This window comes from Scyliorhinus canicula, chromosome 18 (genome assembly GCF_902713615.1).
Source record: "Scyliorhinus canicula chromosome 18, sScyCan1.1, whole genome shotgun sequence".
Taxonomy (NCBI): domain Eukaryota; kingdom Metazoa; phylum Chordata; class Chondrichthyes; order Carcharhiniformes; family Scyliorhinidae; genus Scyliorhinus; species Scyliorhinus canicula.
In genome coordinates, this window is record NC_052163.1 from 99643554 (window position 1) to 99658040 (window position 14487).

Below are 14487 nucleotides of genomic sequence, written 5' to 3' on the forward strand. Positions count from 1 at the left end.
GAATGCTGAGATCCGGCCTAAACTTTCTTGGCGTCTGGAGAAACGTGAATGGGGGGTGGGACAGCCATTTCCAACACAGTTATCAAGTAATTCCTCTCCCCATTTATTGGATTTGTCCTGTATTAAACAAGCAATTAACTGTTTCTGTTGATGATCTGACCTCACTGAGCCATCACAGCATCAATATTCCACGACTATAATTGTCTGATAGTGGGCTTGTCTGTGCGACAGTAAAGCTATAGAATCAAGACCATTCAGCCCATTATATCTGTGTCAGCTCTATGCAAACAATCTAATATGTGCTACTCCGCTTCCCGCTCCCTATCGCCCTACACATTTCTCCTTTTCGGGTTTACTTATCTTTTAAATTCTGTCACTCGTTTATTTGATGACATCGGTTTCTCCGCTGATTTTTTTTTTACTGTCTTGGCAGGTCTCCTTTATTCTACGAGGAAGTGAAGATTAAGCTGCCATCAGACCTCACCAAAGACAATCACCTGCTTTTCACCTTTTACCACATTAACTGTCAGTCCAAGCAGAGCCAGGACTGCCCTGAAGTTCCACTGGGCTACACTGTAAGTCGCTGCGCCGTCAATGTGCCCTCAATTAATTGTCGCCAATATGTTTCTTCCTGTGGGTAAGTTATCAATCAATGAGGTACTGAAGCCACATAACCCGGGTAGGCCCCAGGCTCTGTGCCCGACATAAGGCCCTTTAGTGGTGGCAGCATGAGTGCTGCGACCGGCCTTGGGTGACCGGACTTTGAATAGTCAAAAATTATGCCGTTCCCAGTAATACTGAGCTTCAGTCGAAGGAGAAATAAGAGCTGCGGGACTGGGCCTCACTCCAGTGTAGTACTGAACTGTTTCTCCCCAACTCCCTCATTGGGCGCTTTTCCCTAGAGCTGCACCATCTGCTGCATGCCCTCCGTTGTCAGCGAGCTCACGCTGCCAAAGAGCATCCGGGAGAGAAGCCCAGATAGACGCGCGAGAACCGTTGGACAGCAAGCCCGACTCGGCGAGGGTGTCTCTCTGGGATCAACTGTCAATCATTCCCAGGGTGTCCCTGCCAGTCCTGCTCTATCCTCTCGGTTTACACGTCAGCTCTGTTCGTACTTTGCCTCCCCCCGCCTTGCTCCCATTGGCCGATCTTAAAGATTGCCCCTTGATGGAAAAACCCGAAAACCAGGACACTCGAAGGATTTCAAGGAAATTGTCACGGCGACAGAACATTTCATGAGAATCGGGACTTTCCCGTCAAAATGGTTGTTTTTTTGCCCTGCATTGGCCCAGAAAGGATGTACATGAAGCAGGTTGAAGACAGGGAGAGTTTGGGGTGATGGCAAACTGATTAGATTGTGTGGTGAGCTCAGTGCTCAGTGTTGGAATGCCACATGCCATGTGTTGTAGACGAAGCTGTGCTATAGAGAGAGAATACACAATTAGAGAACTATATTGTGAGAATCGTGTGACTGGCTCCAACATCGCCAGGGAGCAAGCACAGGGCTTTACCGACTTGAAGGTCCTTGTCAAATATACCCATGAATTTGTTCAATAAATCCAACCTAGTCAGACCTGGCCTAACTGGCAAGAATCAAAGATTTTTATCTCACCCGGGTAGATTTCCATCTTTACCCTATAGACATTAAACATGATCTGAATGGATCACAGAAAGGACAATGAAATGAAAATTGCTTATTGTCACGAGTAGGCTTCAATGAAGTTACTGTGAAAAGCCCCTAATCGCCACATTCTGCCGCCTGTTCGGGGAGGCCGGTACGGGAATTGAACCGTGCTGCTGGCCTGCCTTGGGCTGCTTTAAAAGCCAGCGATTTAGCCCAGTGTTCTAAACCAGCTTTACCAGACTCACCCTGCTTGGGTATTGGCCTCCCCCTGCTGAGGTATCGGCCCCTCCCTGCTGAGGTATCGGCCCCTCCCTGCTGAGGTATTGATCCCTCCCTGCTGAGGTATTGGTCCCTCCCTGCTGAGGTATTGGCCTCTCCCTGCTGAGGTATCGGCCCCTCCCTGCTGAGGTATTGGCCTCTCCCAATGAGGTATTAGTCCCTCCCTGCTAAGGTATTGGTCCCTCCGTGCTGCGGTATTGGTCCCTCCCTGCTGAGGTATTAGCCCCTCCCAATGAGGTATTAGTCCCTCCTTGCTGTGGTATTGGTCCCTCCCTGCTGAGGTATTGGCCCTTCCCAATAAGGTATTGACCCCTCCCTGCTGAGGTATTGACCCCTCCCTGCTGAGCTATTGACCCCTCCCTCATGAGGTACTGGCCCCTCCCTGCTGAGGTATTGGTCCCTCCCTGTTGCGGTATTGGTCCCTCCCTGCTGAGGTATGGGCCCCTCCCTGCTGAGGTATTGGCCCCTCCCTGTTGCGGTATGGGTCCCCCTGCTGAGGTACTGGCCCCTCCCTGCTGGGGTATTGGCCCCTCCCTCCTGAGGTATTGGCCCCTCCCTCCTGAGGTATTGGTCCCTCCCTGCTGAGGTACTGGCCCCTCCCTGCTGAGGTATTGGCCCCTCCCTTCTGCAGTATGGTTCCCTCCCTCCTGAGGTATTGGCCCCTCCCTCCTGAGGTATTGGCCCTTCCCTGCTGAGGTATTGGCCCCTCCCTGCTGCGGTATGGGCCCCTCCCTGCTGAGGTATTGGTCCCTCCCTGCTGAGGTATTGGGCCCTCCCTGCTGAGGTATTGGCCCCTCCCTGCTGCGGTATTGGTCCCTCCCTGCTGAGGTACTGGCCCCTCCCTGCTGAGGTATTGGCCCCTCCCTCCTGAGGTATTGGTCCCTCCCTGCTGAGGTACTGGCCCCTCCCTGCTGAGGTATTGGCCCCTCCCTGCTGCGGTATGGGCCCCTCCCTCCTGAGGTATGGGCCCCTCCCTGCTGAGGTATTGGCCCCTCCCTCCTGAGGTATTGGTCCCTCCCTGCTGAGGCACTGGCCCCTCCCTGCTGAGGTATTGACCCCTCCCTGTTGCGGTATGGGTCCCTCCCTGCTGAGGTATGGGCCCCTCCCTGCTGAGGTATTGGCCCTCCCTGTTGCGGTATTGGCCCCTCCCTCCTGAGGTATTGGTCCCTCCCTCCTGAGGTATTGGTCCCTCCCTGCTGCGGTATTGGCCCCTCCCTGCTGCGGTATTGGCCCCTCCCTGCTGTGGTATTGGCCCCTCCCTGCTGTGGTATTGGTCCCTCCCTGCTGAGGTATTGGCCCCTCCCTGCTGAGATATTGGCCCCTCCCTGCTGCGGTATGGGCCCCTCCCTGCTGAGGTATTGGCCCCTCCCTGCTGCGGTATTGGTCCCTCCCTGCTGAGGTACTGGCCCCTCCCTGCTGAGGTATTGGCCCCTCCCTCCTGTGGTATTTGCCCCTCCCTGCTGTGGTATTGGTCCCTCCCTGCTGCAGTATTGGCCCCTCCCTGCTGAGGTATTGGCCCCTCCCTGCTGCGGTATGGGCCCCTCCCTGCTGAGGTATTGGCCCCTCCCTGCTGCAGTATTGGTCCCTCCCTGCTGCGGTATGGGCCCCTCCCTCCTGAGGTATTGGTCCCTCCCTGCTGAGGTACTGGCCCCTCCCTCCTGAGGTATTGGCCCCTCCCTCCTGAGGTATTGGCCCTTCCCTGCTGAGGTATTGGCCCCTCCCTGCTGCGGTATGGGCCCCTCCCTCCTGAGGTCTTGGCCCCTCCCTGCTGAGGTATTGGCCCCTCCCTGCTGCGGTATGGGCCCCTCCCTCCTGAGGTATTGGTCCCTCCCTGCTGAGGTACTGGCCCCTCCCTGCTGAGGTATTGGCCCCTCCCTGCTGAGGTATGGGCCCCTCCCTGCTGAGGCACTGGCCCCTCCCTGCTGAGGTATTGGCCCCTCCCTGCTGTGGTATTGGCCCCTCCCTGCTGCGGTATTGGCCCCTCCCTCCTGAGGTATGGGCCCATCCCTGCTGAGGTATTGGCCCCTCCCTGCTGCGGTATTGGCCCCTCCCTGCTGCGGTATTGGCCCCTCCCTGCTGCGGTATTGATCCCTCCCTCCTGAGGTATTGGTCCCTCCCTGCTGCGGTATTGGCCCCTCCCTGCTGCGGTATTGACCCCTCCCTCCTGAGGTATGGGCCCATCCCTGCTGAGGTATTGGCCCCTCCCTGCTGCGGTATTGGCCCCTCCCTGCTGAGGTATTGGCCCCTCCCTGCTGAGGTATTGGCCCCTCCCTGGCAGAATATTGGCTGCTCTCTGTCGGGGTAGTGGGCTCTACTCGCTGGGGTACTAGTTTCCTAGCCCCTGCCCAGTGGGGGAGCTATCCTGTGCCTGGTGCAGGAGCCATTCTGCAGTCAATGTGGGGGCCATTCTACAGCCAGTACAGGGTCCACTCTATGCCTGGTTCAGGAGCCCCTCTGCGCCCGGTGCAGGGGCCACTCTGCATCCGGTGCGGAGGTAACTCTGCACCCAGTTGTCATGATATGCAGACATGCAGATAATGATATACAGTCAGGCAGCTAATGAACACAGAGAACAGGACATGATCAATGAGCAGGCAGGACACTCAGGGGTGGTATCTCACTATAAAAGGCGCGAGGCGTTCACACTCCGTCTCTTTCCACTGATGAACATCTACAGAATGAGTCAGGGTGTATGTACAGTGTCACACCTCCAGCACGTGGCTAAGAGCTAGTCTGGTTCAGTCAGACAGAGTAACCACACTTCGGTTAGCAGAGAGTCAAACTCATAGAGAACTGTGCTAACTGTGCTTCAATAAATCAGATTGAACTAATTTCAAGGTCTGGAGTATCTTTTGGTTAAAGCTGCATCCAGTTGCAGCCTGTGTTATCCCAGAGTACATAACATGACACCAGTGTGGGTCACTCTGGAACAGTGCAGGTGGCTCGGCCATCCCAGTGTTTCAAGGCAGCAGTAGTTTAAAACCAAACTGTTACACTGTTAGAGGGGGAAGTGTGGCTGTTGGATTCCGGGATTCCTCATTCAACACTTTATTTCAATTGTGATTTCATCTTTCTGTGGTTCTCATTTTTATTCCAGAGCTGGTAATGGTGTAAGCAGCATGCAAAGTAAAGAGAACACAACAAGATTTATTATTGAATAAGGACAATCCTTTCCTCTATAGATGAAAGGGAGACTGAAAATAAATGCAGGCAATAAATGGAGCTATCGGCATTAGATATATCAGGATAGTGGCTCCTGTGGTGATTGTAGATCTGTGTAGATGCAATACAACTGAGCAAGCACTAGAGGGAGCACGGGAGAGCTATAAATACAGAAGAACAGGAAGTGAGGACACACTTCACAGAAGGGAGAACTGGTAGCAAGACTGTACTGTTCTATGTATCTATGTTCTATGTATCTATGTAAGACACAGGGAGCAAGACACAGGCAGGCAGCATTTGAGGTAGCTGTAAGTTAAGCTCTGAAGACAGAACAAATTCACAATAAAGCATCTACTCCAGCTTTGAGACTACGAGCTTTATTAAGACACAAGGAACAACACATAGTGCTTGCTCAGTTGCATTGCATCTACACAGATCTAAAATCACCACAGCTCCTTCTTGTCCGGATTAACACTGGGAAGCAGGGACAATTGCTTCCAAATGTAAAATGTTTTTCAAAACAACACATCTTTTCAGTTATGAATACCCCTCATCTTCCCCCTCAGTCTATTTTATGTTGGCCTGACTTTTAATTGGGCTCCGCCCTCTTCGGTCTCCTCAGTAATTTACAGCTTTAATTTACAAAGTGCCGCTTGCGATTAGAATCTTGCTTCTGAACATTGAAAACAGAACACCAGAAAATAATTAGAGTTAGGAATTCATCTGGAGGGGCAACAAGCAATTAAATAAATTGCATCAGACCAGGGTTTTTGCAAATCCCGATGTAGCTTAGTTAACTTTTCCCTGCGTTTTTGGCGTCACATTTTTAAAAATTTGCATCTTTTAATTGCCAAGAGATTGCTTTCCCAAATCCCTGCCACGTCCAACATTTAGAATTCCATGCAAATGCCAACCTTTGGATGAGAACGCAAAGAATGTTCCTGGGATGAGAGGGTTGCCCTGAGGAGCGGACTCCCTTTATTGTGCAGAGTTGAGAAGAATGAGAGGTGATCTCACTGAAATGTACAGGTGGATTGACAGGATAAATGGTGAGGGGCTGTTTCCCCTGGCTGCAGAGACTCGAACCCCAGTGGTCATTGTCACAGGACAAGAGGTTGGTCATTTAGGATTCAAATGAGGAAATGTTTCCTCACTCAAAGGGCTGTCAACTGTAATATGCAGTTTCCCGGGGCACTCAAGGCATTGGGATCTATTCCCTTTGCCTCAAAGACCTCAGGCAAGCACCATTCAGCACTGGTCTTCACAAACGGGGACCAGATGGAAAGCACTCGCGGGGTTCTCCCAGGGGATTGGAGGCCCCCAGGTGCATGCCCCTTGGGCAAGGTGGTACCCTGGCACTGCTGGCGCCACCTGAGCACCAGCCTCACACCCTGACAGTGCCACCTGGGTTCCAACCTGGCACTGCCAAGGTGCCCAAGTTGCACTGTCAGCAGGCAGGGGCACTACCAAGGTGCCAGGTTGGCATTTTCTCGCGGTGGCATTCAGGCCATGTGCCCTGCGCGGGTGTTTGGGGGGGGGGGGGGGGTGCCGGGAACCCCTCATAGTGAGTTGGGGCTGGAGGGTGGTCGGGGTCCCGATGGGGGGCACCAGAGATGGGGCGCCATTTGGGCAGAGTGACATTTAATAGCATTGTGCTTCTCTGTGTATGCTGGGAAACACGCACCTCAACGAGCTCGCTATGGGACTTTGTTCCCATTTAGTTAAATCCTGCCTGTTACGTTACTAGATCATTAAATAGTGTTAATTGTCTGTCTTTGTTTTCACAACAGTGGTTGTCAATCTTGGACAATGGACATCTACGCTGTGGAACCTTTGAGCTTCCTCTTTGTTTGGATAAACTTCCCTCCCTTTATTCAGTATCCCCTGTAAGTACACAGCAACTAAACATTTATTGATGCGAATGTAACAACTGGTCACCCAGTGCACGCCTGTGTTTGCCACACTTTGGCAAATCTCTACTTCATACATTTTTTTAAAAACCCAGTCAGAAAGCTTATTCATTTGGAAAGTCCATAGAGATTCCCTCATCAACTGAGAACATTCTGGACCCTTACACCCTGGGTGCTGATCTCAACCAGTGTTTGCCCAGCATCATTTGAACCTCATGTCCTTAGTTTGAAAAATAAAAAATAAAAGGCTACCCAGGGCTCCAGCTTCAATTGTAGCTGGTCTTCGGGTCCTTCCAGATTTTGGGAAGCTGGCTAAGGTGTCCACTATCTGCACTGTTGAGAAAGATCCACTATATTTACATAGAATAGATTTACATAGAATTTACAGTGCAGAAGGAGTCCATTCGGCCCATCGAGTCTGCACCGGCTCCTGGAAAGAGCACCCTACCCAAGGTCAACACCTCCACCCTATCCCCATAACCCAGTAACCCCACCCAACACTAAGGACAATTATGGACACTAAGGGCAATTTAGCATGGCCAATCCACCTAACCTGCACAACTTTGGACTGTGGGAGGAAACCGGAGCACCCGGAGTACCACGCACACATGGGGAGGATGTGCAGACTCCGCACAGACAGTGACCCAAGCTGGAATCGAACCTGGGACCCTGGAGCTGTGAAGCGATTGTGCTATCCACAATGCTATCGTGCTGCCCTCTGTCATATTCAAAGATTTGTGATTGTGAACATTTCATGTTGTCACACCTATTTCTAACAACTGCTGAAGAAAATTATGTGTGCTAGCCATCAAACCTTTCAGTTCCCCAAACAAAAGGTGGCTCTAATCTATCTCTCCCAACTTCACGGGGCTGATTTAGCACAGTGGGCTAAATAGCTGGCTTGTAGTGCTGAACAAGGCCAGCAGCGCGGGTTCAATTCACGTACCGGCCTCCCTGAACAGGCGCCGGAATGTGGCAACTGGGGCTTTTCACAGTAACTTCACTAAAGCCTACTTGTGACAATAAGCAATTGTTATTATTCACTCCAATCTTGGGAGTCTAGCAAAAATTAAAAGAAGTGATTTTCTAGGTCATTGCATTCATCTAACTGTATGCGTGGCAAATGTGTCTTATTTCATTTAGTTTCTTTTGTAAGCTCTCTTGCTCATGTTATTTTTCAGATGGTTTGCACGCCACACCAAAACCACCATTTGGACCTCCGCCCAAATGTTATTTTTCTTGTAATTTCTTGCTCCTGTGATGTTTCAGGACTCTGGTGGCCTGCGCAGGCTTGTTAGGTTCTGTTTGGTATAATATCCCAGGTCTGCATTGTTGCTGGTACCTGGGATTCAGAACCCACACTACTGCAACTGCTTAACGTCCTGGAATTTAAGGCGTTATTTAAACGTAAAATCCATGCCCCACTCTCGAATCTGTTTGGCTCAGAAAACGTTCCCCAACCTTCCTTCCGTTGCTCGTCCCTTGACGTTTCACTGCCCAACCAATGGTTAGTTGGGCCGAAGGCTGAGTGGGCTACCTGGTTCCACACTCTGGCTACCTGCCTGGCCCCTGTGTCCTCCTGCTCGGGCCCTGAACTTGGGACCTCACGCCACAGACCAACATCTTTTTCTGACTTTGTTCCTCCCAACCCTGATAATCATCTCGTTCAGTGCAAGGAAATATGTGGGGTAAGTGAGGAGGCAGCGGAAGGGGTTAGAAGACTAAGGATGGGAGCAGTTAGGGAGTCACCCATGAGGGAGAAAGAAGTGTAGGACAGCAGTCAATTAAACCATTTAACGGCCTGAAACGTTCCTCAGAGAGTCTGTCACTGGGCCTCCTGGGCATCCCTCATTGGCACTGCTTCTAAAACCTTGACTTGTTTCCTGCGGTTTCAAAGCAGTGGCTGCCCATTTGCCTGATTCCCAGGCCTCCCACCCACTTCTTAGGTCACTGAACTGCTTATAGTTTATTTTCCACATTAAAAGTAGCCTCTGCTCATTCTCTCAGTAGCTGACCCATTTCCCAACCCCCCCTCTCTTCCTATCGTCCCCTCCCCCACCCAGGTCTTTAATATGTATGTTTTAAGTTCCGAAACGGTCACCAGCATTACAGTGTGTTTATTTCTTGAAAAAAAACATGATTACCATAGCCCTGTGACCTTTCCTTAAGCTTTGAAACTTGCCCTGTAATTATTTGTCTTCGTCCAGCACCATTATTACTCTCTTGGGCACCAGGCTCCTGATGCCTTGCTCCGATCCAAGACCATTTGGCATCAACGACACCCAGAATCAATCGACATGGTTCATGCAACATCGATCCACTCTCCCAGTCCAATCTGATAGCCAGTGACTCACCCAGAATCAACCATTATCTCCGCCTGACCAGTGTTTTCCCATCCAAATTAAATTTTGCCGATTGCCACGGACTGACACCACTTCAAACCCCATCAGGGGAAATTTCCCCGCTTCACCCCTGCCACAAGTCATCACTCGCCTCCGCTCTGTCACCTTGCCTCCCCTCTCTTCCCAATGATGTGGAGATGCCGGCGTTGGACTGGGGTGAGCACAGTAAGAAGTCTTACAACACCAGGTTAAAGTCCAACAGGTTTGTTTCAAACACGAGCTTTCGGAGCACGGCTCCTTCTTCAGGTGAATGGAAAGGCTTCCCAATGGAATTCCTCACAGCATGGCTGGAAATGTGAGGAATTCACAAATAAAGATTTGCTCAGACATAATGGTCTTTGCTCGTTGTGCAAAACGGGGACAGTTACAAAACAAAGGTGATGTACCATCATAGATTATCATAGAATTTACAGGGCAGAAGGAGGCCATTTGGCCCATCGAGTCTGCACCAGCTCCTGGAAAGATCACCCTACCCAAGGTCAACACCTCCGCCCTATCACCATAACCCAGTAACCCCACCCAACATTAAGGGCAATTTTGGACACTAAGGGCAATTTATCATGGCCAATCCACCTACCCTGCACATCTTTGGACCGTGGGAGGAAACCGGAGCATCCGGAGGAAACCCACGCACACACGGGGAGGATGTGCAGACTCCGCACAGACAGTGACCCAAGCCGGAATCGAACCTGGGACCCTGGAGCTGTGAAGCAATTGTGCTATCCACAATGCTACCGTGCTGCCCTCAAATCACGACAAGACGATGAGAGCGAGTGAACATAGGCTTTATTATCCAAGAACTTGCCTGCCTATGATTGCTGTACAAATGAGCGCCGCCCCCAGGCGGCCGGTCTATATACTGTCTGAGGGGGGGTGGAGCTAGAGGCAGAGCCCACCAGGGTTCCAGTAAAATACGTGGAAGGAGATCATATTACCATTCCTTGGCCATAGGCCACAGTACTATACAGGCAACTTATATTATGGTGAATACATTCACCACAAAAGGCAAACATTAACACACTGTTTAGGTGTTGCGGCCCCTCTGACCTTGCCACTTGCTGTGTTTTGGTGGTGAGCCAGGATTTATTGTTGGTTTCCCTGCAGCCTCTATCCAAGGCTAATCTCCACACCTGTATTTTTACTGACAGTCCAGTGAATGGGCTTCTGGTGCCAGGGGCCGTGAACCCACAAACTGGTTCAGCAAGTCGCTCCCAAATAATATCAGCTGCCCTGAAGTATGCTTAGCGCACAGTTTAATTTATCGACTTATATTTAGATATTCATTTAGATATTAATTTCCTCACTCCAGCTCTATGCAGGAATTGTTATTTTGGAGCAGGCTGTGAGGATGCCTTCATGAGCTGAAAGGTCAAGGGGTAGAGTGACTAGCTGAATACTTTACTTTACGTTTCGTATCAGCCACCATTCAGCACACATGAACGCAATTCATAGTTGTGACTTGCAAAAGAAAAGCTTTTTATATAGCATGGATTGATGGGCAGAATGTCCTCCTTATTTGCTGTAATTATTCTATGGCATATTTGTTTTATTCGTTTTGTTCCTTTGGTTTAGAGCTACGTCATCTCGGAGACTCTCAGTTCGTGCACAGGCGCCCTGGCATCTCCCGCTCTCTGGTCTCGACAGTGGCAGCGGTTTAGTTTTTCACATTTAGATCCTGATAAATTTTCTTGCACACTTATTGTGAAAACTCTGAGCTTGGTGACCATTTTGACTCATCACCTGGGATGGAAGGTGATCCTGTGACAGGGTCATGCCATGCTGTGCCATTCTGTGCAGAGTTGCTCTATGCCTGGCAGTAGGGTGTCTTGAGCAGGGGTCACGTTCAGCATTTGCAGATGGGGAATCTGTAAATAACTGTCTTAGTAACTGCCCCTATACTTTATTTCAGACCTCACTGCCTGGGCTGAAGTGGTTGGATAATCGGAAAGCAATTTTCAAACTGGAGCTGCGCCCAGTTTCTACGGTGCACACACAGGTGAATGATTTCAGCTTCATAACTATCAGAAACTCACAGATTGTAACTCTGGGATGACAGAATGGTGGAACATGCTGGTCGACCTCCTGTTCCCATGGCAGTGAGGTCTGGGCCTCAGTTCAATTTTGTAAGTGAGCTGTGGGGAGCTGAACAGATGATCACGCCCTTCACATTGCGAGCTCCCTAAGTGATCACATCCTGTTCTGGCTTGTTGAGCAATGTCATCGTATTCCTAGCCAAACGAGCAGTGTCGACATATTCTGAGCTCTCGGAATAACCAATGTGGTCTCATCATGTTCTGAGCTTGTTGAATAAAGTTATTATATTCTGAGCTCATTGAGTGATGTCCTTTTAAAATTTAATTGTTGTACACAGTCCATTTATTTGTGACCAGTTTCACTTTATTTGTTCCCCTGTGCACACATGTTATTTATCTCAGAGCAACACGGTGGCACAGTGGCACTGCTACCTCGCAGTGCCAGGGACCCGGGTTCAATTCCAGCCTCGGGCAACTGTCTGTGCGGAGTTTGCACTTTCTCCCCGTGTCTGTGTGCGTATCCTCCGGGTGTTCCGGTTTCCTCCCACAATCTCAAGATGTGCAGGTTAGATGGAATGGCTACATTGCCCCTTAGTGTCCAGGGACGTGCAGGATAGGTTACTGGGATAGGGTGGGGTTGGCTGGGGAGTTGGCCTACGTCGAATGTTCGTTTGGAGGGTCAGTGCAAACTCGATGGGCCGAATGGCCTCCTTCTGCACTGTAAGGATTCTACGATTCAAGGCCTGTACAATACATTTCAGATTGCTTTATCATCACACAACCATAAAGCTTTGCAGGAAGAATGATCATCATATTCTGAGCTCACTGGGTGATGTCATCATATTCTGAGCTCATTGGGTGATGTCATCATATTTTGAACTCACTGGGTGATGTAATCATCTTCTGAGCTCACTGGGTGATGTCATCATATTCTGAGCTCATTGGGTGATGTCATCATATTCTGAGCTCACTGGGTGACGTAATCATATTCTGAGCTCACTGGGTGATGTCATCATATTCTGAGCAGACAGTGGTCACATGGTACTTCGGGCTCACTTACTGATGTCAGCAAGCCCTGTCTGTTCAATGATTTGAGACTGCAGTATTTATGAGCTGAATTCTTTCCAGAACTGTAGAGAAGTTTTAAACAATTTACGCTTTACATCTTCAATTTGCTTCTATTTGGTGATTTTGTTTGAAAAATATATATACTTGAAGATGCAGATTCTAAAGTTACTATACTGCTATTCCTATCTGTGAATTTCAATGAGGTAGATCCTGCGCTCATGTCCAACTTTACCATTTGAATGGTAGAAAGCAATTCACACAGAACACATTTCTTTGATGTGTAAATGCAGCAGACATCGGCAGTTAGCTGGAGCTTTGAGAGATCAGATTCTAACATCCTTGTTCCAAAACAGAGTCTGGCTTGATTCTGCATCTGAACAGATCGCATTAACTGTGTCCTGTTCGCTCATGCGATGCTGCTGACGCCAGGATCTGCTGACTGTAATATTCCAACTCCACCTCCTGACAAACCTGCTTGTGACTTTGACCTCTCATCGCTATTGGGAAGTGGGCTGTTCCCCTGTCACCGACATTCATGTGCGTGACCTTCTGGGGCATCATAGAAACTTTCTTTGCCATCATCTGTTGCAGAGTCTGGGCCATGCTCTTCAGTTGTGCTATCCTCAACGTGAGTTGCCTCCGGCATAAAATGACAGATAGGTTTAGTCCTTTTAGTAACACTTGAGTGAGCTTCTGATTCTTCCAGAGTCCCACTGGCTAACTCTCCTTGGTGCTGCAGAACTTTGTCAGGTGTTTGACATTGACAACACCCTGCACAGTACGGAGGACCATCTGTCCCTTGCTTTGGCAATGCCAGGAAACTGTCCTGCTCTGGTACATGCTGAATTGAGCCTCCATCACGAGTCATCTCCTGAATTCAGCATGTAAAAGAACAGTAATTGCTTCACGGTGTGTAGGTTTGTTAGTGCACCTCTGCTCAGGAACAGGAAAGTGATGAGACTGAAGACCGATCCTGGCTTGAACAGTGAGGCTCAGGCCATTTTAATAAATTAAATGAAAATCGTTTATTGTCACGAGTCGGCTTCAATGAAGTTACTGTGAAAAGCCCCTAGTCGCCACATTCCGGCGCCTGTCCGGGGAGGCTGGTAGCGGACATTGAGCGCTTCTCCCGGGATCAGATCGGGATCACTGTGGGTAAGCTGCGATCGATTGATCAGCGACCCTCCTGACACCCGTCCGTAACCCATCCGCGGGTCGCGACCCGCACTTTGAAAAACCCTGGCATAGAGTATATGCTGCAGTATGGGGAGACAGTGACGTGGTGGGTACTGTCACTGTACTAGGCTTGTGCTCTGAGGACAAGGGTTCAATTTATTAATACATTCAATGAATTAATAAAAATATGGAATTGACAGCTCGTCTCAAAAATGGTGACATTTACACCTGGTTCATTAATATTGTCCTCAACTCGTCTAGTTACACATGATACCAGATCCATGCAATGCGGTTGACTCTTAACTACCCTCTGAAATGGTCTAGCACAGTGTTTTTCAAACATTTTTTGCGTAGGATTCAACCGGCCATCCTTCACGACCCACGCCAACCATCCTTTGTGACCCACGCCGTCTGAACTTCGCGACTCTCGCTGAACGAACCTCATGATCCACCATTTTCACTTACCTTTAATGTGACTGCTGAGCGAGCTTGGCTGTCATGATCTCACTTACTTTGCCATTCAATGTTATATTTCTGCAAGCTGAAGATATAAGTTCTCACTGCACCAGTTAAACAAAAAATAAAGAAATCAGGAGGAAATGGCTATGGTTATTTTTCAAATCCCTTTGAAGTTTTGAAAGTTTGAATTTTTCATTTGCCAGTACTTCCCTGCATATAACACACATGGGGCGGAAGTCTCCGCTCCCGGGAAAAATCGGGAAGGCCATCGTAAACTCGGCCGAGTTTTACGACAGCCTCGGAGGCCGCTCCTCTCAGCGTATTCACCCCCACCTGGGGGGCTAGGAGCGGCGCTCTGCGTCAAGGCGGCGCGC

The 14487-nt window shown here is 49.7% G+C and overlaps 1 protein-coding gene across 1 annotated transcript in view; it reads left to right on the forward strand.

The window, feature by feature from the left end:
- Positions 1-14487, forward strand: part of LOC119953774 (dedicator of cytokinesis protein 7-like) — a 328309-nt gene that overhangs the window by 182632 nt on the left and 131190 nt on the right. Inside the window, 3 exon segments of the mRNA XM_038778389.1 lie at positions 434-575; positions 6856-6951; positions 11287-11373. Of these exon segments, the coding sequence (XP_038634317.1) occupies positions 434-575; positions 6856-6951; positions 11287-11373 (325 nt within the window).